At 37.4% G+C, this 24,653-nt stretch overlaps 1 protein-coding gene across 5 annotated transcripts in view; it reads right to left on the reverse strand.

The window, feature by feature from the left end:
• Positions 1 to 24,653, reverse strand: part of GALNT11 (polypeptide N-acetylgalactosaminyltransferase 11) — a 59,241-nt gene that overhangs the window by 24,348 nt on the left and 10,240 nt on the right. For 3 of the 5 annotated variants that reach the window (XM_057732472.1, XM_057732477.1, XM_057732476.1), the window contains exons 2-5: positions 11,255 to 11,587; positions 7,701 to 7,824; positions 6,136 to 6,302; positions 3,634 to 3,759 (exon numbers count right to left, since the gene is read on the reverse strand). In XM_057732472.1, the coding sequence (XP_057588455.1) occupies positions 3,634 to 3,759; positions 6,136 to 6,302; positions 7,701 to 7,824; positions 11,255 to 11,549 (712 nt within the window). In that variant the 5' untranslated portion in view covers positions 11,550 to 11,587. Of the gene's footprint in view, positions 1 to 3,633; positions 3,760 to 6,135; positions 6,303 to 7,700; positions 7,825 to 8,590; positions 8,700 to 11,254; positions 11,588 to 24,653 lie in introns of those variants that run through there. The other 2 variants (XM_057732475.1, XM_057732474.1) reach the window with 2 other exon arrangements.

Genomic DNA, 24,653 nt, shown 5'->3' on the forward strand with positions numbered 1-24,653 from the left:
ATGGAGACATAAAAGACCCTGAATAGCCAAAGAAATCTTGAGGCAAAAAAAACAAAAACAAAAACGGAGCTGAAGGCAATCAGACTCCCTGACTTCAGACTATACTATAAAGCTACAATAATCAAGACAATATGGTACTGGCACAAAAATAGAAATATAGATCAATGGAACAGGATAGAAAGCCCAGAGATAAACCCACACACCTATGGTCAACTAATCTATGACAGAGGAGGCAAAGATATACAATGGAGAAAAGACAGTCTCTTCAATAAGTGGTGCTGGGAAAACAGGACAGCTACATGTAAAAGAATGAAATTAAAACATTCCCTAACACCATACACACAAATAAACTCAAAATGGATAAAAGACCTAAATGTAAGGCCAGACACTATAAAACTCCTAGAGGAAAACATAGGAAGAACACTCTTTAACATAAATCACAGCAAGATCTTTTTTGACCCACCTCCTAGAGTAATGGAAATAAAAACAAAAATAAATAAGTGGGACTTAACGAAACTTAAAAGCTTTTGCACAGCAAAGGAAACTATAAGCAAGATGAAAAGACAACCCTCAGAATGGGAAAAAATATTTGCAAATGAATCAACAAAGGATTAATTTCCAAAATATATAAACAGTTCGTGCAGCTCAATATCAAAAAAACAAACAACCCAATCAAAAAATGGGCAGAAGACCTAAATAGGCATTTCTCCAAAGAAGACATACAGATGGCCAAGAGGCATATGAAAAGCTGCTCAACATCACTCATTATTAGAGAAATGCAAATCAAAACTACAAGGAGGTATCACCTCACATCAGTTAGAATGGCCATCATCAGAAAATCTACAAACAGTAAATGCTGGAGAGGGTGTGGAGAAAAGAGAACGCTCTTACATTGCTGGTGGGAATGTAAATGGATACAGCCACTATGGAGGACAGTATGGAGGTTCCTTGCAAAACTAAAAATAGAACTACCATATGATCCAGCAATCCCACTACTGGGCATATACCCAGAGAACACCATCATTCAAAAAGACACATGCACTCCAGTGTTCACTGCAGCACTATTTACAATAGCCAGGACATGGAAGCAACCTAAATGTCCATCAACAGATGAATGGATAAAGAAGATGTGGTACATATATACAATGAAATATTACTCAGCCATAAAAAGGAATGAAATTGGGTCATTTTTAGAGACATGGATGGACCTAGAGACTGTCATACAGAGTGAAGTAAGTCAGAAAGAACAAAACAAATATCATATATTAGCGCATATATGTGGAATCTAGAAAAATGGTACAGATCAACCAGTTTGCAAGGCAGAAATAGAGACACAGATGTAGAGAACAAACATATGGACACCAAGGGTGGGGGCAGGGGAGGATTTGGGGGTGGGATGAATTGGGAGACTGGGATTACCATATATACATTAATATGTATAAAATAGATGACTAATAAGAAAAGAAATCAAATTGTACACTTTGAATAGATGTCATTTACTGTATGTCAATTATATTGCAATAAAATTCTTTTTAAAAGGAAAAAAATAAAAACAGTAACAATAACAAAACTAAACAAAACAACCCCCACTACTTAGAAGTCTTTTAGCCAGGAATTCTGCCTGAAGTGTAATGCTATGATTGAAGGATGTATGCAAACAATATGCACGACTCTTGAAAAAATTTTAAGTCATATTCTCCTCAGTAAAAAGATTCAAAGTGTCACAGGAACAATTCAGTTCTCAGGACAGTCACGTAAGGAGTGTGGTGCAATGAGATTGGTCAGCTGTGTGTATTTTTATCACAATTAGCATAATGGAAATATTTATAAATTTACTATGTATTTCCCTGACTTAGTAAACAGAGGCTAGAGAGTGTAACTCATTTTCACTGTTGACTCAGAAACACAACCCCGGTTACCGATTACTGCTACAACACAGCAATTCTCAGGAGTGAGAGAGGTGTGCACCCCTCACTGTCAGTGACAGCTTTCTTCTCCTCGGATTCACCACCTGACTGCCACATGCTCATTTCTTTTTCTTCCATTTCCCACCCTTCCTTTCTAATCCCCCCAGTCTCATTAGCCACGGCATGCACTATTCTTCTAGTTAGTAAAATAAAAATAGTAAAGATTTTATCATGCATTTTTAACTACTCTTGATAAATGTGAGCAGGAGTGAGGGTTTCTTTGATAATCCCAAACTTCTTTGCTAACTCAATGGTTATTCTGAACAGCTGAGAAACTTAGAATCTCATCGTCAGACAGCATTATTATTATTCCAAAGGCTTATCCATGAAATGTATTGACATAGATTTTACACGAATTTCATAAAACACCAGATGCATCCTATTCCAATTAACAGCAGAAATACCTCTGGCAAGAAAGTTCTCCAGGATGACAGTGACTTAGCCGTGTCCTTCAAGGCCTGTGAATGACCTTATGAGGATGTAAGGAACATACAGCTCACCAGATGTCATTCAACGCAGGAAAGCAAAATGTTCAACCTGTACACTAGTCAAGTGAAGTGAAGTCAATTCAATCAAGGTTCCTTTGAGGAGAAAACATATTATAGCTTCTCTTATTCTAAAAATGTTACTTTTTCAATTAAAGCCAATTTAAATGAAGTTAGATAATTTGGTCACATTGAACCTGAGATTGATATCCCAAAAACTGGCTTATTTTTTGACAGATCCTAAACTATATTTGAACAAGGACCAAAAGATCATAAAGAAAAAAAACTAAATGACTATTGTTACCTGAAAAAAATAAACTCTCAGTAACAACATACTATAACAGTATGATGTCCTGTGACATGATCTTGCCAGTCCCTACAAACACTCCACAATTTCCTATCTCATGCCTTCAATAAGTCAAAACTGGACTCTAAAGAAGAAAAATTATAAGCCTTGAATTCAATCTGCATGTGACTGGAACGAGGGGGGTGGTATTCTCATTTTTTGTTAATGCTCCTGCTCACTGCAGGTTTAAGAGAAAGGAGAGAAGAAGAAAGATTCTAAAAATGAAGTCACAGCTAAACCCAGCCAATGGGACGGTGGCTGCACAAGAGGAGTGGTGGCATAAGCAGGACCAACTACCTTAAACCCCAGTGACTGGTTATCCTGAGGAGAGCAGTGATGGGAAGGGAGGAGATTTTTTCACTAGTAGGGAATGCCCCCCAAAGTTCTGAAATTCTAAAATTATCTTCATGATTTTTTTTTTGCCATATCCAGGCACAGTATAAGATACCTAATGTTTTTAAACAAATTCATTTGTTTTAACTTAAGTAAGTGTATTTTAAAAGGAAAAAATTTTATCAAGATCATAAATGAAAATTAGGATCACCAACCTTCCATAGAGGTAACAGTAAGGAAAGACATTTGAATTGATATAATGTAACTGAAGAAAAACCAGAAAAGCAGACCAGTGAGGACTCCAGAGCTCACCTCCTTGGAGCCTGCGCTTTGGGACAACAGAGCTGGACTTACGGAAACGCCTTTCCCAAACTGAACTTGTCCTGCTGGCAGAACCCACTAAGACACCACTTTTCCCAGACCGATGCAGAATCAGGAGAGTAGGAAACTCAGAGCCCTCATCACTCAACGCCCACCAAGAAAAGCCAATGGGAAGTTCTACCTGTTGCGTGGGCTGCTCCAATCATTCTTCCTCGAATCAATCCCTCACGCTTTGTATTTCTTATTACTTTAATTTTTCCAGGGAGGTATTTTTGAATGTATTCATCTAGTTCTCCTTTCAAATCATCTGAAAATGAAGAGTCCCATAATTGTTCAAACCACATAAGACATGCACAGACACTTTACAGGTACTCTAGAGTTGTATCTGGTACTTGCAACAACAAATTTTCAAGTAAATATTATAGAATCTTCTGCTTTATTTTAAAAGAAGATCATAGCTTATCCTGGAAGGAAGCAAAAGGAAGAAAATGAGGGGTAAGAGTTGGAATACTGAAGGAATCATTACTTAAGTTATAGACTTATTTGTATTTCCATAGCAAGTAACACAACGCTTTGCATAAAGAATGTTCCAAATGAGTATCTTAAGTGAATGAATGTTTGGCTGACTGCATATAAATCAGATTTAAAACAAAATGATATGTAAATGTCTTTTGTTTTAAAGTAGTTTATTAAGTCCTACTCCATTTCAGAATAGTTGAGAAACAACTTCTGTTCCTCAACTATTCTGCCCTACCAAGAATTATATAATAGCAGCAGGAAATACATTCTTTAATTTAGCACCTTCCATGGGCACTAAATATTTTTTATAAATTCTAGCTCATTTACCTTTAAATTTCATAATAACTACAAAGATCATATTCTTTGAAGTAATAAGAAGTAATTCTTTCCATAGTTAGTATAGAAACCATTGTAAATGATCATGAGTTTTCCATTTTAAAAAAAATACTCACAAAATGAAAAACAAAATACAGGCTGACAAAAAAAAAATTCAACACCATAAATTCTAGAATTATATTATTTAGCCAATCTTCTACTTGGTCCAGACTCAAATTCTTGGTTTTTTTAATCATTCATTTTTGAAATTAAATTTTTTCTATTTCTCCTATGAGTTTTTAATGTTTACCAAGGTTGGAGAATTTTGCTCCCACTGGTCTCAGTGGACATTTCCTCATTTTGTATACTTAAGTATACTGCCATACCATTTCCGTTGTTGACGTATAAGAGATGCTTAATAAACACTTGAGTTGTGAAAAAATATGTAACTGACATACAGTTTATCAGTGTATCTCTGCAGCTTACTGTAATGAAAAGAGCAGAAGGCCTGGAGTTACGTGGACCAGGAGTCTAATTTCAACTCTACTACTTAACAGCTATGGGACTGAGCAAATTACTCAATATTTCCTCCTCTGTAAAATGGGGATACAACCTCTCTCACAAGGTTAAGGACAGCCCTCCATCCCACCGTGTGTACATGAAATCACTCTTAGGAAAAGTCTATGTTGAATTAAAGAAAGGTGTGAAGTATGTACTGAATCATAAAATACTGGCCTTCAGAGATCATCTAGGAGCTATCAGAATGCAATCCACTTTATCGGGAGACAGCTGATGTAACAGACTGACGGGATAAACCTATGTCAAAGTGTCACATCACGAAAGGTCACATACTATATGATTCTGTTTATATAACATTCTTGAAATGACAACATCAGAGAGATGGAAACAAAATCATAGAGATTAGGGTTGCCAGGGATTAGTGATGGTGTGGGGAGAGAGGTGGGTGTGAATATAAAGCAACAAGCAGGTGGGAGATCTTTCGGGTGATGGAGTAGTCCAGTCTGTACCTCGAGGGCAATGCTGGTTACAGAAATCTAGTCATGGGATAAAATGACAAATAACTGTACACATACTGTGCCAGTGTTAAATTCTGGGTCTTGCTATTGTACTATAATTATGTAAGACATAACCAATGGAGGAAACTGGGTGAAGGGGGACACAGGACCTCTCTGTAACTTACTGTCCATCTATAGTTATTTCAAAGTAAAAATATTCTCTTTTAAAAAGGTAAGCCAAGGGGACTTCCCTGGTGGTGCAGTGGTTAAGAATCCGCCTGCCAATGCAGGGTACACGGGTTCAATCCCTGGTCTGGGGAGATCCCACATGCCGCGGAGCAACTAAGCCCGTGCGCCACAACTACTGAGCCTGTGCTCTACAGCCCGCGAGCCACAACTACTGAGCTCACGTGCTACAACTACTGAAGCCTGCTCGCCCAGAGCCTGTGCTCCGAGCAACATGAGAAACCACAGCAATGAGAAGCCCATGCAATGAGCAGCCCCCGCTCACCACAACCAGAGAAGGCCCGTGTGCAACAATAAATAGCAAACACAGCCAATAAATAGAAAAAGAAAAAAAAAAAAGGTAAGCCAAAGGAAAAATTTCAAGGGCCAAATTTGGGTAGCACAGTTTTGAAAACAGATTCGAAGATGATGCAGTTTCTCCGAAATGACCCTGTAATCAAGCAATTAATTGTGGTTGGCTCTGTTGCAACTGCATGCGTGAGGTTCCTCCTATCCACTAAGTATCGAATGGCCAGCTCTGCTGATGTGGTCAGTACTACAGTGAACAACAGCAGAGATCCCATGCTGCCAACTGCAATGTTCCTTACCGAAGTCACTGTCATCGTCCACGAGGATAACTTCATGAAGAAGCCTGGCTGGCGTGCGGTCCAGGACGCTATGCACGGTCCGGAGCAAGGCAGACAAGGCTTCATTGTAGAAACAAATAACAACACTCGCGACTGGCAGATCTGTCGGGTAAGACTTGTCTTTACATCTATAAAGATGGATACGGGAAAATTCTGACATCTTAAAAAGCGCAAATGTTTTAAGGTTATTATTCACTAAACATTAACTGTACCCTTGTTCAGGCTCTTCCTTATAAACAGTTTTTAAAAATAGTTTTTAAGAAAACAATGTGGTTTCTTATTCAAGAGTTTTACATTTATTAATAATTTCTCCCTCCAATACCTGACACTCTGCTTACTTTTAGGTCAACGTTTTAAAAACTTGAATTTTTTTTTCTTTTTTGGTACAGAGGTTACATAAAAATGTGTTTTTATTGAAATCACTACAAGTTTTTAATGCAGCACTCATAAGCTGATGTTCAGTTTTTTCTCCTCAATGAGGTTTCAAAAGGAAATAATGGAAATATGAAATTTTGTATTTGAAAATTTTATTTTTTGCCCAATAACAGAAAGAGATTTGAGTAAACTACGACATATATGAGGATAATGGAAGCACTTCCATGTAAGCAACTATTTGATAAAAAGGGTTAAGTGGCTTTAAGCAACCACAATTAAAAAAAAAACAAACCACTAACTTAAAGAAGAAAATCTGGAATTCCATGTTCTATTGCATGGCATACAACGCCTTCCACTGTAGGCCCTGCCTACCTCCAGTCTCCTGCCATTCTTCCACGACAGGCAAAGTGAACTGTTTGAGTCCCTCTGACAAACAGTATAATTTTATGTCTCAATCTGTTTCCTATATAGGGGAAATCCTTCCCTTATATCACTGCTAAGTCATCACCCTCTGTGAAGCCTTCCTTGGTCACTCTGGTTTGGAGGCCCCCATTTCACCCACTCCTATCACAGGCCTCATTCTTGTGGTACTGTAATTACTCACTTCCTTATCTACCTCCCCTGCTAGACTTTAAGCCCTGTGAACTGAGGGACTATGTCTTATTTTGTTTATTTCCAGGGCCTAACAGAATGTCCAGCAAACAGAAGGTGCTGAAACAGATCTGTGGAATGAATGACTGATTGACCATATGAATGAAAAGCCTTTGAAGAAACAAAAATAATGAAAACAGAAAAGTGAGATGATGAGAATTCTTCACCGATATTAATTCCTTTTTGCCATGAATCCAATAAACAAACATTTAAAATACACTTATGCTCAGAAGGTTATTTAATTATATGCAGTTAGCACCTTACTCCTTTTTTCCACATGATTTCAAATTTCAAAAGAAACACAGCAAGCTCTAGAACTTTGCCAGTACAATCTCAGACCATGTGGCTTCAAGCATAATAAGTGAAATCTGTCTTAAGTTTTCTAGTATCCTGAAGAATAAGCCGAACTGCAAAATATCAGCACCATCCCTACAACCTAGTATGGTGGCACTAAAAGCACGGTCATTAGGATGATTAGCAGAAACGAATAAGGAACGTACGCTGCATTCCTTGTATCTGGCACATCTCTGTGGTAGCCCAAGCGGTTACTAATAAGCATATTGAAGGCATGTTTCTGATACCCCAAGTCTCTCAACTCTTGATCACGTTCATTAAAAATCATACCTGCAAAAGAGTGACGTCACAGTGCATTAAATCTGAAAAGGAATGCTACAATTATTGCTATATTATGATCTTCAGAAAATCTTGACTTTAAGTTTGTCTCCATTTTCAAAAAAGTAAATTGAGGTTTAAGTCAAATTTTTACCAGTTTAGCTCAAAAAGCAAGTGTACCTTAACCATAAATGACACCTGCTCACTAGCCATAATCTTAAGAATATTTTCAAGAGAAAAACTTACCTATGTTCAAGAAAAAAGAGACTTAATGATGATTTTTTCCATAAAAGCAACAGATTATAGAACCCCATTTGGACCTCAACAGTCCCCAATTAATGGCAAGGGTTTTGGGGCGGTTTCTTTTTGTTGTTGTTTTCTGTTTTTCTGATTTTAAAAGTATTTTTTAAATCCTTTTCTTATTTTTAAAAATTATCTTTACTCATAGTTACTAAGTAAAGAACCACAGAGTTAGTCCAGGAATCTTCAAGTTGGGGGAGACCTAAAAAAGCATCTAAATCAGTACTTCCCACCAATTCTCTGCTATTAGGTGACTTTTTAATTTTGTTTTTAAATTTCTGTCTAAAAAAACTTTTTTTTAACATCAAGTTTTTATATGAACTCCTCCACTAAAAAATTAGACCACTGATAAATCTTTTATATAAAAAGTCTCTGGTTCCAGACTTTGATCAGCTTCATGGTCAAGAGAATCCTCCACAGATCTAATCAAAATCACTATAATTTAACATCTTTGCTCTAAAATCGCCAGAAATCTTACCTTTACCTAGAACAATAAAGCCTCCTTTTGCTTTCTCTTTCCCACATCAAACCTTTAGCGTCTCCTCACAGAATGACTCCCAAAGTCTGGTCATGGAAAACTAATTCCACTGGACATTAATAGACATTAAAAAAGAAAAAAAGATTTCACAGTCAAATAATTCAGGAAAACACTGGATTTTATAAGTCAAGTAAGGGCATTTCCTGGTGGTCCAGTGGTTAGGACCCACGCTTTCATGGCCGGGGTCCAAGCTGAGTTGAGGAGGTTCTTTTTTTTTTTTTAATAAATAAATAAATAAATTTATTTATTTATTTTATTGGCTGTTTGGGGTCTTTTTTGCTGTGCGCGGGCTTTCTTTAGTTGCAGTGAGTGGGGGCTACTCTTTGTTGTGGTGCACGGGCTGTTCATTGCCGTGGCTTCTCTTGTTGCGGAGCACGGGCTCTAGGTGCATGGGCTTCAGTAGTTGCAGCACATGGGCTCAATAGTTGTGGCACACGGGCTTAGTTGCTCCGTGGCACGTGGGATCTTCCTGGAACAGGGATAGAACCGTGTCCCCTGCATTGGCGGGCGGATTCTTAACCACTGCGCAACCTAGGAAGCCCTCTGTTTTGTTTTGCTGTTAAGAATGCTGATTCTTCTATGGATACCCAGGTGTGAGGGGATGAGACACAGAACGCAGTGTCTCCCCAGTTTATTACTTGACTTATCCCCATGATTTCTTCCAAGGGTTTTATGGTCTTGGATCCATCCTGAGTTAATTTAATATGATATGAGGTAAGGGTTTGACTTCATTTCTTTGCATGGGGGTATCTAATTGTCCCAGCACCATTTGTGTTGAAAAGACCATTCTTTCCACGTTAACTGCTCTTGGCACCCTTTCTGAAAATCAACTGACCACAGATGTTACTTGTCCTCAGGTATTACTTGACCACAGCAGTCACAGAATGTATTTTTGGACTCTCAGCCTATCCTTTGACCTATTGATATATATCCGTTCTTATGCGAGTATCACCCTGTTAGGAAGTTTTGAAATAGAGAAGTGTGTGTTGACCAACTTTGTTCTTTTTCAAGACTATTCAGGCTATTCAGAGCCCCTTGCAATTCCTTATCAATTTTATAATCAGCTTTTCCATCTTTTCAACAAAGGTCATTGGGATTCTGATAAGGTTTACATTCAATCTGTGGGTTGCTTTGGGTGGTACTGACATCTTAACTATATTTAGCATTCTATCCAGGAACCTCTTTCCATTTATTTAGGCCTATTTTTATTTCTTTCAATAGTGCTTTGTAGTTTTCAGTGTACAAATCTTACAACTCCTTGGCTGTATTATTCTTAAGTACTTTATTCTTTCTGATTCCATTGTAAATGGGCTTGTTCTCTTAATTTTACTTTTGGACTGTTCATTGCTAGTGTCCAGAAATACAACCAGTTTTTGTGTGTTAATCTTGCACCCTGCAACTTTGCTGAATTCATTTATTAACTATAATATTTTTTTGAGATCTTTAGGATCTTTTATAAAGAACTTAGTTTTTCAGGTAGGCAATCTGGGTTTGTCACTTCAAATACCTACAATTTTCTCACTACTTTCAAAGGCAAAGTCCATTCAAAATGGTAAACCCAATGTTCCTTCTTTATAAAAATTTTATGAAAATTATAAACAGGCAAAAAACTAGAAATTTTCCCATTAATGCTTTTAAAATGTTCAAATAGCTGTTTGAAAAAGATTAGAAGGTATGTTTTATGAAAACTAATGTAAGTAATAGCTTCCATTTCCTTATGTAATTTTAAATATGCTCAACCTCCTGTATTAGGAAGTGATTAAATCCTAGAAACAGATTTTATTATTTGAAACTATTATGAAATGAAAAAAAAAATCTGTTCTAACATTTCCTTTATATTCTGTGGCTCTTTAAATCTTTCAGAATCTCTTACTATATGTTTTTACTCTTAAATTACTTATTATTTGGTGGTTCAGTGAAGATCAAAGTCCTCTTTTAAGTTTCAAAGATAACCAAAATGGCTCATTTATCCCTTAAAATAAAATTTGCTGAAACCAGGACTCTAGAATTACAGTATTCAGTCTTACTTCCAAATTGAACAGAACATAATTTCTGAAGAATAAAAAAGTTTCCATTTTATAAACTCCTATATTTAATAAATATATTCCAGCACCTGAATAATTCTTATAAGTAAAAATCTTATTCGATATAGGTAATCTCAACTTATTTCTAAACTCAATGGTTTATGTTCTGTTTTAATTAACTCTGCCTTTCAAAATGTTAAATATAGTCACTTTTCATCCATTACTTTCCCTTAAATAATTCAATAATGCTAGCAATTAAAATCTTTCCCCATAGGTTCCATTTTCTTTCCAGCCACTTAATTTTTCCTTTTTTTTTTTTTCTTCCCCTAATCTGGACTTCATTAGTTTCTCCCAAGTCCTCATAAAATATTGAAGTCAGAACTGGACAAAACAGAATATAACTCCCTACTGAGTGTGCAGAAATCATATGACCTCAGCTACCTCATGAACGAAATAAATCAGTGCAGAAAAAAATGTCACATTTCTAACCGTCTGAACAATACATGATTTAAAGAATAAACTTAAACTTTCAATGATTAAATACTTTGAGATGCTGCTAGCGAAAATCAAATACACTTACCCAATTCAGAAGAGAATTTCATGTCGCCTCTTTCGGGATCTTCAATATGATTATCCATCACATCTTCAATTTTGTTTGCTTTGAACTGTGATTCTAATACTTGACTCGGACCTCGAGTGAAACGGGGATAAAATTTTTTGGGGAATGGTCCATGGGGCCCAGACCCCTTGATGGGCACATTCTTAAGTGGCTGAGTCACTTCACTGAAGTTGAAATAAACAAAAAGCAAGACCGTCCAGGTTGCAGATGTAAAAAGGCATCCGTAACAGAAATATCGAACTGTGACACTTCCCATTATAGACCTAGCATAGCTGAAGGGCCATTTTCAATTTCCTAAAAGAGAAAGACAAATATGTTAGACACATTAAGACACTTATAAATCAACTACCGAGTTTACATTCGCTGTTTTCCAAACTACCAAGTAGCACTTCTAAGCAATCTATTTAGGACCCCTATGCATACCATTAATCAAGAGTCAAATAAAAGAAGATATATGGATAGCACTGAATAAAAAAATGAAGGGATTCAACAATTAAAACCACAAGCCAATGGGTTAGTACTGGGAAAACCAACAGCAGCAAAATAGCTGACTTATTCACTTACCCATGTTAATGGATACTTCACCTTTGTTCTGGTTCGCTTTCAGTTTGCTAATTTTTTTTCAGGTTCTAACTTTTCATAAGGAAAAAACAAGTAATACATGTGTCATGACAGTACATCTAAGGTCCCTTCTAATTGTAAAATTAGAGGACTAAATCTTTTCATCCAAGGATATTAAAATGTCATTAAAAATAAGCAACTTGAAAAAATAGTTATACTTTCCAACAAAGATTAAACCTGCCCTAATGTCCACTCTAGATTCAACCGTTACATTTCAGATTTATAACTGAAAGAGTTCAAATAATTCTATTTTCCCTCTCCTTATGATGTCCTATAAACAATATGGCATTGAATAGCAGTTTTTTCCTAAGCTTTCTGATATCTGGTCTTAAAGAGCCCAATGCACATATAATAGTTTCACTGAACATGAGGGCAGAGAAACCCTTTTTAAGTAATGTAAATACAGAAGAAATCTACAAAGCAATACTACTTATACATTATTACTTATTTCTGTAGTATGAAATAATTTAAAAAATAATATTATCATGCCCCCCAAATCAGGACAAAGGAAATCAGCATCAGTAAATTCCAACTAAAAAAATTAAGCTATTTTGTACAATGTTATGCCATAAGCCCAGAAGACAGTAAATAGCTCAATTTCTTAACTATCTGCCAACCAAGAACTATTAGTTATTTCACTACATGTTAAAAAACAAAAGAAAACACCACCACCACCACCCAAACAAACAAAATCTCCCACAAAAGTAATGCTAAAGGGAAAGGACTACAGCACAAAAGAGAAGTCAGGTACCAGTGAAAGTGCTGTCATGTGGTTGTTAGCACACACAGGAAAAGAACCACTTTATTTAGAAGTGGAAGACATGAAAAAATAAAAAGTTGCCAATTTGCAACTCTGGAACGAAATACAGAGTAGAAACATTTAGGTGAAATAGCAGACTTGGACTAAAACAAGCATTATAACTTCCTAAAACATTTGCTTAGAGGAAGGAAAAAAGCAAACAAATATCAATAACATCAAAAACAAAAGCACTAATTCCTCAAAAGGCCATGAAATTCTTTAGTTCAAGACTGACTGCACAGGCTGCTCTGATTCCATAAAGAACTGTGCATCTAAGGAACCAATCGCTTCTTCAACTATACAAGGAGATTTACATTTAGACTGTTTTCCTCAAACCACTCCAGGTCTTCCCAGTTCAACCTTGGCCTCTGTGACCCCTGAAAAAAAGGGAGCCACGCAAAAGGGACCAAGAGAGAAAACCGGCAAATCCCTTCTCTAGTCACAAGAAGTTAATCAAGGAGTATTCCATCAAGCAGCTCTGGACAACAACTGGACACTCTGACATTTCCTTCACGTCTTTTTTCTTTATCCCAAACCCCACCACCATGCTGAGCGATGTCCAGAATTCTTCAAAACCCTCGTTTCAAGATGTCTTGACTCATGTCCCTCTTACAGCCTTCACCCACATTTTACTCAAGGGACCCTGCCCCTATCCTTGATTTCATCATCATCCACAACTGATCAATGAACCTCTTTGATATTAAATGAAAACCTCACTCTCTGACCACAATTCTGACTCCCCAGCTGTGCTGTTCTCACCCATACTAGCAGTTGTCCCTTCATATCTGTCTGGGTTGATTTCCAGAGCCCCCGTGTATACCAAAATCCGGAGATGCTCAAGTCCCTTCTATAAAATGGTGCATATTACAAGGAATACAGCTGGCCCTCTGTATCCATGGGCTTCATACCCAGGGATTCAACCAATGGCAGATGGCAATTTCTATCTGTGGTTGGCTAAATCCGCAGATTCAAAACCCGTGACTACGGAGGGCAAACTGTATGTTTATTGAAAAAACTCCCCAGATGAGTGGTCCCAGGCAGTTGAAATTCCTGTTGTTCAAGAGGCACCTGCACTATTAACTTACTCTTTCTGTCTCACTGCAGGTATCCAATCTCACCCTTCTCCTAAAGCTTACATTCTGTTTCTGTCTCCAGGCACACAGCCCTTAATGACTTGACTTCCTTCCCCACCCAGCTTTGAAAACACTGGTGGGTAATATTAGAAAGTGATAAGTGCTAAGGAGAAAAAATAAAGCAGGGAAGAGCTACCTGAAGTAGAAGAGAGTATGTGAAATTTTAGGTAGATGGCTAGGAAAGGCCTCATGGAGAAGGTGGTATTTGAGACAAGGCCTGAAGGAGATAAAGTAGCGAGCACTGCAAATATCTGGAGAAGAGCTGTCCATGAGAGGGCAGAGCGAAAGCAAAGGCCCTCAACAAGTGGGGTCAAAGAGTTTACATGCCGTGATCACTAGACAACTAAGTTAAAAAAACAATCAGTGGGGCTTCCTAGGTGGCACAGTGGTTAAGAATCTGCCTGCCAATGCAGGGGACACGGGTTTGATCCCTGCTCCAGGAAGATCCCACATACCATGGAGCAACTAAGCCCGTGTGCCACAACTATTTAGCACATGTTCCGCAATTACTGAAGCCTACATGCCTAGAGACCATGCTCCACAACAGAAGCCACCGCAATGAGGAGCCCACGCACCACAACAAAGAGTAGCCCCTGCTCGCAGCAACTAGAGAAAGCCCACGTGCAGCAACAAAGACCCAACACAGCCAATAAATAAAATAAATTTATTAAAAAAAAACAATGACAAAAGGATAACCAGAAAACTCAAAAAACGTCTAAATGGAAATTAGAAACTATTTAGAACTAAATAGTGAAAACACTACTTTGCAAAACTTATGAGATATAGCAAAAGTCAAATTTATAGCCTAGGATGCTAATATTAGAAAATACAGACCACAAACAATGAATTTAGAAAAATAGAATAAGCCCAACAAAAGCAAAAAAGGGAAACAAAAACAGTTACATCAAGAATTAACAAGAATTGAACCTGGTGTACCCGCCCCCCAAAAAAAAAAGAATATATATATATATATATAAAATCTTTCTATAAATCTAAATATGTATATAACTCATGTATATGTACACACACATTTGAGTATATTTGGAAGTAGAATCCATGGGTCATTGGTAAGCTTGTGTTCAAAAACAGTATATACTTCCAGAGTTTTCCAAAATGATTGCATTAATTTACATTCTCATCAGTAATGTATCCCTGCTTCATACCCTCGCCAAGGCCTTGTACTTTCATACTTAAGAATTTTAGCCATTCACTGTGATTTTTAGTTTCATCTCTTTGGTGACCTAGGAAATTTAGTACCTCTTAATGTCTTAATGTGCTTGTGGGTCATTTGAATGATCTTTCATGTGAAATGTAAGTTCAAATATTTTGCCCAATTGAAACTGGATTATCTATCTTTTCATTAATGATTTGCAGAAATTCTTTAAAAAAAAAAATTAACAGAAAATGAAAACGAAACAAGTTAATAAAACCAAAAGTTGGTTCTTTAAAAGATCAATAAAATTAACAAAGCACTGGCAAGACTAATCCAGAAAAAAAGGAAAGAAAGCATAAGTAAATAATACCAAAAATGAAAAACAGAGCAAAAACATAGATGTGGATTAAAAATAAAAGCGTTGTTCATAAATTTAGGTGAAACGGATAAATTTCTAGAAAAATAAAATTCAAAACTAAGACTGAAAAACCAGGAAACCAGGATGGCTGTAATAGTCCTTTTGAATACTAAACCATTTCTAGACAAAAACATTTCTAGACAGTTTTACAAGTGAGTTCTATCAAACATTTGAGGAACAGATGAATACAGTTTCATATTACTGCCTCCAAAGAACAGAAAAAGAGGAAATGTTCTGTCTCACTTTCTGAGGCTATTATCATCCTGGTAACACAACAGGGACTATGAGGAAGGACTACTGAAGACAATCTCAGAGAGATTATAAAAATCTTAAAGAGAACACTAAAACTGAAACAAGTAATAGTTTTAAAAAACGAATACATACTAACAAGTTGTATTTACGAGTACTTCAGGAATATAAGGCTGGTTCAATATTTGAAAACCTATTATTATTATCTACTACCTTAAAAAAATTAAAGGAAAAATGCATATGATTTGGTCAGTGGAGGATATAAAGAGCTTATTAAAATTCAACACTCAATTCTTAGCAACTAGGAATAGGGAAATCCTTAATCTGACCAAGAGCATCTCCAAATATCTTATAGCAAAAATGATCCTCAATGGTGAAATGATAGTCATTTTCTCTAAAAACAGGAACAAGATAAGGACGCCCACCATAAATATAATACTGAAGGCAACAGTTCCAAAATAAAGGAATCCCTAAAGTGCTTATTACAAATACAGATTTCCAGGGCTCTGTGCCAAATACGCTAAACAAGAATTTGCAGAGCTACTGTTAAGGAATCTATAGCTTTAAAAAGCTTCCATAGTTAATAAGTCAACCAGATAGATATGGGAACCAAACAATGCTATAATGAAAAGACAAGATTAAGTTCTAACCCAATTGTCACATACTGGCTATGCAGCTTTGGAAAAAGTACCGAATTCTCTTAGCCTCACTTTCATCAACTGTATTCCAAATTAACAATACTGTCTATCTTATTAGATACTTAGAATTAAATGAAATACTTATTAGAATTATGTAAGATAATATATGTAAAGCATCAGGCACAACAATTAACAAACACACACTGATTTCCACTGGACCAAGATAATCTCCACAAAAACTGTGGCTACTTTTTGTTGCTGTTTCTTTGCTCACTGTACTCCCTTCACTTAGCACAATAAACAGCACATAGAAGACGCTGAAAAATATCTACAGAATGAAAGAATACAGCACAACTTTAACAAGTGTTTCCTCCTCATTAGGTCTAAATTTAAAATATAATGTGAAAGGTATTTGTGACCATCTGTTCCTTACAATGGCCTACAAGTCTCTATATAATAGCCTCACTATATCTCCCACTACTTCCCTCCTCATTCATTTCTTCCTAGACACAGGTCTCCTTATGGGTCACTAAATGTATTAGGGACTATGCATTGTTCTTCCCTCTGCCTAGAGTACTCTTCATCCCAGCTAACTTCACCTCTATTGAATCTTTGCTCAAAGTTCTATCTAGACTACCATATTTAAAACTGCAACTCAACCGCCAAAACACTAGCACTTCCCACCTTCCCTACTCCATGCAGCTTACCACCTTCTTACATACTACATTAATTCCTTATTCATTACGTTTATTATCTATTGTCTATCTCACCCTTGCTAGAATATAAGCTTCATCAGAGCAAGAGTTTTTTGTCTGTTCTATTTCCTGCAGTATCCCCTGAGCTTATAACAAAGTCTGACACATAGCAAACATTTAATAAATATTTATTTAAATTAATGAAAAAATTACTGTGATATGGTTATCAATATGCTTGCAAAATGCTGGGAACTCAAAACAAATGTATTACTATCCTGTTTGAGCCAAGCAACACCTCACTGCTATGCATGGAGATCATGACGGCCGCACTTCAGCAACAGTAAGACAACAGGCAGAATGGCAACCGTGTTTATTACTAGAAGAGATACAAAAAAACTGCCCAAATTCACAAATTAAAAAAAGCTCTTTGTGATAAAAACAGGAGGCTACTTCCATTTTGTTCACTACATGATTTTAGGCTACCTCTTGGCTGCCAGCACCTAAGGGCAAAATGAAAAAGTTTTCTCCTAAAGACCTCGCCCAGGGCTTCCTAGGTGGCGCAGTGGTTGAGAATCCGCCTGCCAATGCTGGGGACATGGGTTCGAGCCCTGCTCCAGGAAGATCCCACATGCCGCGGAGCAACTAAGCCCGTGTACCACAACTACTGAGCCTGCGCTTTGGAGCCCGTGAGCCACAACTATTGAGCCCATGTGCTGCAACTACTGAAGCCCACGCACCTAGGGCCCATGCTCCACAACAAGAGAAGCCACCAACAAGAGAAGCCACGGTAATGAGGAGCCTGTGCACCACAACAAAGAGTAGCCCCCACTCATAGCAACTAAAAGAAAGCCCGTGCACAGCAACAAAGACCCAACACAGCTAATAAAATAAATAAATAAATAAATAAATAAATTTATTAAAAAAAAAAAAAAAGACCTCGCCCACAAGACTTGGCCAGCTCTGTCCAGATTCTTCCCAGCATACCCCCAGCTCATCCTCTCCACACAGCTCAACATCAAGAGTCCTTGTCCTGAACTGTAAAATGCATTAACTTTCAACAATCCTATCAAGTAAATATTATTTTTTCAAGCCATATTATGGTAATTTTTTAGAGAAATTGTTTTATGCAGTGAAATCATTATACTAAATTAAGGAACCTATAAAAATAAGAGGAATTTACAAAATCAGGTCATGTTTAAAATATAATTAATCACATATCTTCAGAAGCAAAAGACCTTAGAAGTCTTTTAGACAAGTGAAGAAGTTAACAACCAAATATAAAGAAAGTGGAAACCAATGAGATGCCTGTTATATATAATAACAGGTCCTTAACTGCTTAAGGAAAGAAATTAAAACATCCAAACAAAAAATCAAAAGGCTAAAAATTTAATCTAACCTATGCTAACAAATAATGAATCCAGCATCTATACAATAAAGTCTTTTTGCTTCATGCTGTTTGCCATTCCTTGTATATACCCATGGCTTCAACATCCAAGGCTTTGAAAGCCTTTAAAAGGAGGGACAAAGCAAACATTTAAGGTTAGTTAATACAAAACAACTAGTAACCAAACACTTTCAATCATAAACTTGAATAGTTAATACAGTGAACACTTCAGCAGTTAGATATCAATGTAATATATTAAAAAAATTAAATGAATAAAAGGCCAACCACCTGTTTACAAGAATTTGCAGTGAGACAAGATGGTATGGTTTCATGTTTCCTCTAGCCCTTGTCTGGGAGCTGCTCAGGAACAGGTGCCCTGTAAGCGGAGAGTCAGGGCTTGCCAGGGAGGTACAGAAGAAGAATGGGGAAAGGTATCCGCAACGTGCTGACCAGACTGACAAACCACAGATTTCAGCCAGACAAGGAGAAGTGAGGATAAGGAAGACGGAAGCAGGATGAAAAACCATGGACAGGCCAGAGGCTCTGATGTGACAGAATGATTGCTGGAGTAAGGTTACCCAAGACAGTGACCTGGAAAGACTGAATGCTGTGGTTAGAAAATGAGATGCCAACACTCAGATTCTGGAGAGGTACAGTTAATGGTAGAAGAATCCTTTCCAGATACAGGAACTGGAGCTATCTCAGTGAACACTGTGCCTGCAGGAGCAGCACTGGTATACTTACTGCAAGCAAACCCCTCAGGACAGGGTCATTCCCATCTTTTCAAACCCAGTATGTTTACCACAGTATCTGGTGTTAATAATTAAGATATAACTGTACAATTTTTAAGCTGTATTTCTGTTCCAAAAGAACTTACAGGACCTTGTTTACATTCTGTGCAACGAGAAATCTTAGAGTATAATATGTAAGCAGAGCACATTCTGGGAAAGAAATGTTTACTCTGAAGGAGGAAGAGGAGAGGAAGAAGACAGCTAAACAGTTTACACAACAGTTTCGTCATTATTATTTTACTTTTTTCACAACACACTTACAATATTATATTAGTCTCGGTTATACAACAGAGTGATTTGGTATTTTTATACCTTACAAAATGGTCACCACGATTAAGTTCAGTTATCATCTGTCACCACAAAGTTATTACAACATTATTGAATGTACTTCTTAGTGCTGTACATCTCATCCCTGTGACTTACTTATTTTATAACTGGAAGTTTGTACCCCTTAATCTCCTTATCTATTTCATGCATTTCCCCACTTCCCATCCTCTCTGGCAACTACCAGGTTTTTTTTTTTTTCCATATCTATGAGTCTGTTTCTATTTTAAGTCTGTTTGTTTTGTTTTTTAGACTCCACATATAAGTGAAATCTTTCTCTGACTTATTTCACTTAGCATAATACCCTCTAGGCCCACATCTTCTTTATCCATTTATCTATCAGTGGACACATAGGTTGCTTCTATATCTTGGCTATTATAAATAATGCTACAGTGAACACAGGGGTGCATACATCTTTTCAAATTAGTGTTTTATGTTTTCTTCAGAAAAATACCTAGGAGTGGATCTGCTGGATCATATGGTGGCTCTGTTTTTAATTTTTTAAGGAACCTCCATACTGTTTTCCATAGTGACTATTCAAAAACCAAGCTTATTTTTGCTGCCCTGAGCATCTACTGTTATGTCAAAAATGCTTTGTGGCAAACTATTTAGGTCACAAAAGTCTAAAATCTCATGAGATCTCACTCAATTTAAATTATCAGATTAGAATGAAGGGTATCTCTCAATAGTTGAAGCTAAGAAGACACATTTTGAGATGCTTTTCACAGTCACCTTCTAGTAACAGAGTACATACCCACTACTAAATTACGCTCCATAAAGTAGCTAAATTATGTAAAGTACACTAAGACAATGCCTGTTTTACAACGTCAGTCCACAGATGATACTTAAAATCATTCCATTAATTTTCCAGTCATAGCCTATTAGATATACTAAACAACCCAACATTTTTCTTCTGAAAATCATTAATCCTAAAGAAAAGGCTAACGCTGGGAACACAGTAGGAGCTTCATAGGACACCGTGCAAGGTTCTGGGGATTGATACTTTAAGTTCTGTTATTACGCTAAAAATTCAGAAAATACACGTGTTGAGGAGCTGGAGCCGGTGTACTGAATTAAGAGTGCTGAGTGAGGAGGCACGAGCCACCTACACGGAGGCAGCAGGTAGCTCCCCTCAGCATGCAAGCTCTCACTTTGGAGAAGTGAAACCCACCGGGTCATTTTGACTGAAGGCAGTGTTTCAGTATACCCTCACAAAGCATGGAGGGTCACAAGACATAGTACCACTTACGGATCCCAGAATCGGGGTGGGGGCACAGGACAATAAGCCAGGGGCAGGGCAGTCCTCTGCCCTAGGTCATGAGCAGGAGACAGAGCCGGATAGCAAGCACCTATTACTTCCCGATTGGGGTGGCCCAGACGAACTTTTTGCAGGCTTAACTCTAAGTGGCTATTTTAAAAGATGCCCTGGGAAAAGCAAAGTGGGAACTTAGGGCAGGCACCCTAAACTCAAACTCTGATCTAAATGTCCAGACTCTGGGTGTGAGTAGAGTTATCTTAGTGTAAAATGCCTCGGGAGCAACTCAGAAAAACAAAGTTGTTTTCCTCAAAAGTTGTCTTTCTCATCACAATGCAGATGAACCAAAAGTTAAAAATTAAAATCCCCCTGAAATCTCACCACTATTAATGTTTTCTGTAAATTCTACTAGCTACTTTTAATCTTGCTACACTAGCCATATAATGTTATACTATTTGCAATTACTGAAAAATAAATTTAATAGATCCAGGTTTGCAGCATGATGGATAATGTTCTACCTACTTCATTTAAAAAAAAATACAAAGAATATATTTCTTCAATATCAGGGTAAAAATTTTCTTAGGAAAAAACTTCCTTTCCTAACTTAAAAATATAAGAACAAATTTGGAGAGGATTAAATAGTTTAAGGCTTCAAATGAAATATATGGCTTTTCCTTTTAACCTCAGAAGCAAAGGAATTTTAGCATACTTAAAGGAAGAAATATTTTAATTCCATTAATTTGTCAAAAATTTGAGAATAAAACGTGGATACTAAACAAATATTCTAAAAGCATAGGGACTTTCCTGGTGGCTCAGTGGTTAAGAATCCACCTGCCAATGCAGGGGACACGGGTTTGATCCCTGGTCCGTAAAGATTCCACCTGCCATGGAGCAACTAAGCCCAAGTACCACAATTACTGAAGCCTGTGCACCCTAGAGCCCGTGCTCTGCAACAAGAGAAGCCACAGCAATGAGAAGCCCACGCACCACAATGAAGAGCAGCCTCCACTTGCCACAACTAGAGAAAGCCCACGCACAGCAATGAAGACCCAATGCAGCCAAATAAATAAATAAATAAATAAATAAATAAATAAATAATTCTTTTAAAAAAAAGCATGATTTAAAAAACGGTTTTTTCTCTATAAATCATCCTCTAGTCTGAAATTAGCATGCCTCTTTGAATATCCATCTCTTCTTTTTGTTTTTTTACTCCAAGACTATTAAGACAATTCCATTTAACTGAACAGGACAGGCCTCATTTTCCTTCAGTACAAAATAATTTTCATAATATTTAATGGAGTTTAAAATGTCTACCTTTAAGTGTTAAGTATTTACCTTTCAGTGGTTTCCAGCTATTTTCTCATCACTATACTCTCTATTCCAAAGGGTCAAGCAGCAAACATTTGTTAGCTTTTCCCATAAAAGAGACATATTCATATTTTAACTCAGCTGTTGTCATATAAGTACAAATACTGTTTTACAAGTGTCCTTCCTACATACCCTCTGAAATTACCAGGTGATGACAATACAAAAATACTTTCTCATTCCTTATCTGCTCTGCAGACTAGAAGGAAATGTATTTCATAACTACAAATAAGGCGATTATTGAATTAGGAAAGGTTCAGAGCAAATTCCAGACATCATATGCTCCCTGGGAACAATCCTTTGACCTCTGATATTTATGAATCTCCTCTCTACAACAAAATCAAGAAGCAGAAATACATGTTAATGTCTATATATTATATCTCAAATGCAGATGAAAACCACGTGGTAATGTGGATTGGAGACAGAAGCAAATTTAATTAAACACTAAAGAAAAGAAAGCTAAAAGGATAGTCAATATGCCAAAATACTTAAAATATCCAAACTTAGGGCACCTGCTTGGTCAGTGACCATGGGATGGTAAAGGCTATTAGCAGAAAGAAGCAGCTCTCCCTGGTTAGGCCCTGTGGAAGACAATACGGAGAAAGTGACCACAGCCTCATAAGGCCTGTGCAACAAGCATGTACATCTGTAGTCAGAAGCCAGGCAGACAGAAAACATGAGAGCGGTGGCAAATGGCAGGGCACGTCCCCCACCTGAAGCAATTCAAATTCACAAACTGCAAAAGCTGTCGACCAGCCTCCAGACTGCAACTTCTTACGGGGTGCATAAAATGAACAGTATGTAAACATGAGCCCCCAAACTATAAAAACCATTACCTCTTGTTCCCTTTCTGCCCATAAAAAGGAGAATGAAACCAAAAGTACATCAGATAAAGATGAAATTAATGAACAAGAAAAAAAAATGGTTGCTAGAAATGTGTACTGAGATATCCAAGTACGATACAGACAAGCTACGGGCTCACCCACGGTCAACAAAGTCTCCTACAGCCAGCTCTGTCCTCGGGGCCCAAGACACACCAGCCTTAAACCATGGCTGTTGAGTGTTTTATTCTGCTAGCACGTCATAAGCTTCTTGGGGTACACAGTACCAACAAACTGGTTTATGTACATTGGTCAAGTTAAGACTAACAAAAATAGAGCAAAATACTAGTCCAGGGTGTAAAATATGATAGGGAAAGAATGATGCTTCTTATCTTTTTCCCTCTTGATTTTAGAGAAATTAAGTAACTTGCTCTAAGGATACATAGCTAGTAAGGGGAGAAACTAAATTTGAATCCCGGTGATCTGATGTCAGCCCTATGTCCTTAATCACTTTGTAATACCACCTGGCATGGAATAGACCAGTGACTTCCCATTTGCCACTCTTTAAAAAACATAAGTCATTCAGTGATTTTTTTAAACATAAATTTATGTTTCCCACAAGAGTCAAGATATCAGGAATTCTCCTCCCAAGCAAGATGTTCACCTCTCTCCATTTCTGTCATCTCCTAAAATCTGAGCCCAGAAATTCTTTACTATTTTGTAAATTCTCAGACTTTTCAGGAGCATCAACTAGCTTGAATGAAGTTACCCAGTCTGCCATTACCAGAAGCACAAGGCCAGGGTTACGTTCTAAACCGCTGCTTTTGTATTTTGCCTGTGTTTGGTTTGTTTTTTGGGTTTTTTTCTTTTGCTCTTTTCTTTTTTGGTTTTTTTTTTTTTTTTTTTGTCTGCATCACATGGCTTGCAGAATCCTCGTTCCCGGACCAGGGACTGACCCTGGGCCCTCGGCAGTGAAGTTAGGGCTGGGGGTCCTAACCATGAGACTACTACTAGGGAACTCCCTGCTTGTGTATTTCAAAGTGCACAGGCTAGGTACTGCCAAAAAGAGACCATCAGCAAATCACAATGTGACAGAATCTTGGGCTTTTTTCAGAAAACTTATTTCTGAATGCAATCTACCACCTCAAGAGGTTTAGAAAGCTAACAAATCTAATTAGCAAGCAGTCAATTTCTACCCCAGCTCATCCTGCTGAATCAGGCTGTAGGAAATCAACACAGCAGACACTGTCATTTGCCCACCTCAGGTCTGACTTGAAACTGCCAGCACCTGCATCTCCAGCCTCTGGAGCCCACCTGCCCACCTGCAGGGCAGGCCCACAAATATGCAGCAATGTCTTTCCCAAAGGGCAGCCCTCAACAGTGGACTGGTGAAAAAGCCCAGCTCCTTCACACCCTCCCTACCACATCTGTATTCTACACTGGCTCCCAGTGTTCCCTAGCATGAGTAAGCTTTAACTGCCCAGAGTGGAAACTGCTTTAAAAACATGCTCTTTAGTGGCTGACTTTCCTACCTCCTACTTTCTCATTCCCCTACTGGAGCGTCCTGAGAGTACTCACCAACAATTTGGATTTGAATTTATCTCAGGATTTGCTTCAGGAGGAACTCAAACTAACAGAATCAAGTTTCAGCAGATAAGGGACAATTTGACAAATTCTTACATGTACTAATTTTTTAGTTCTAAATAGAAAAGTT

Source organism: Hippopotamus amphibius, chromosome 4 (genome assembly GCF_030028045.1).
Source record: "Hippopotamus amphibius kiboko isolate mHipAmp2 chromosome 4, mHipAmp2.hap2, whole genome shotgun sequence".
NCBI lineage: Eukaryota > Metazoa > Chordata > Mammalia > Artiodactyla > Hippopotamidae > Hippopotamus > Hippopotamus amphibius.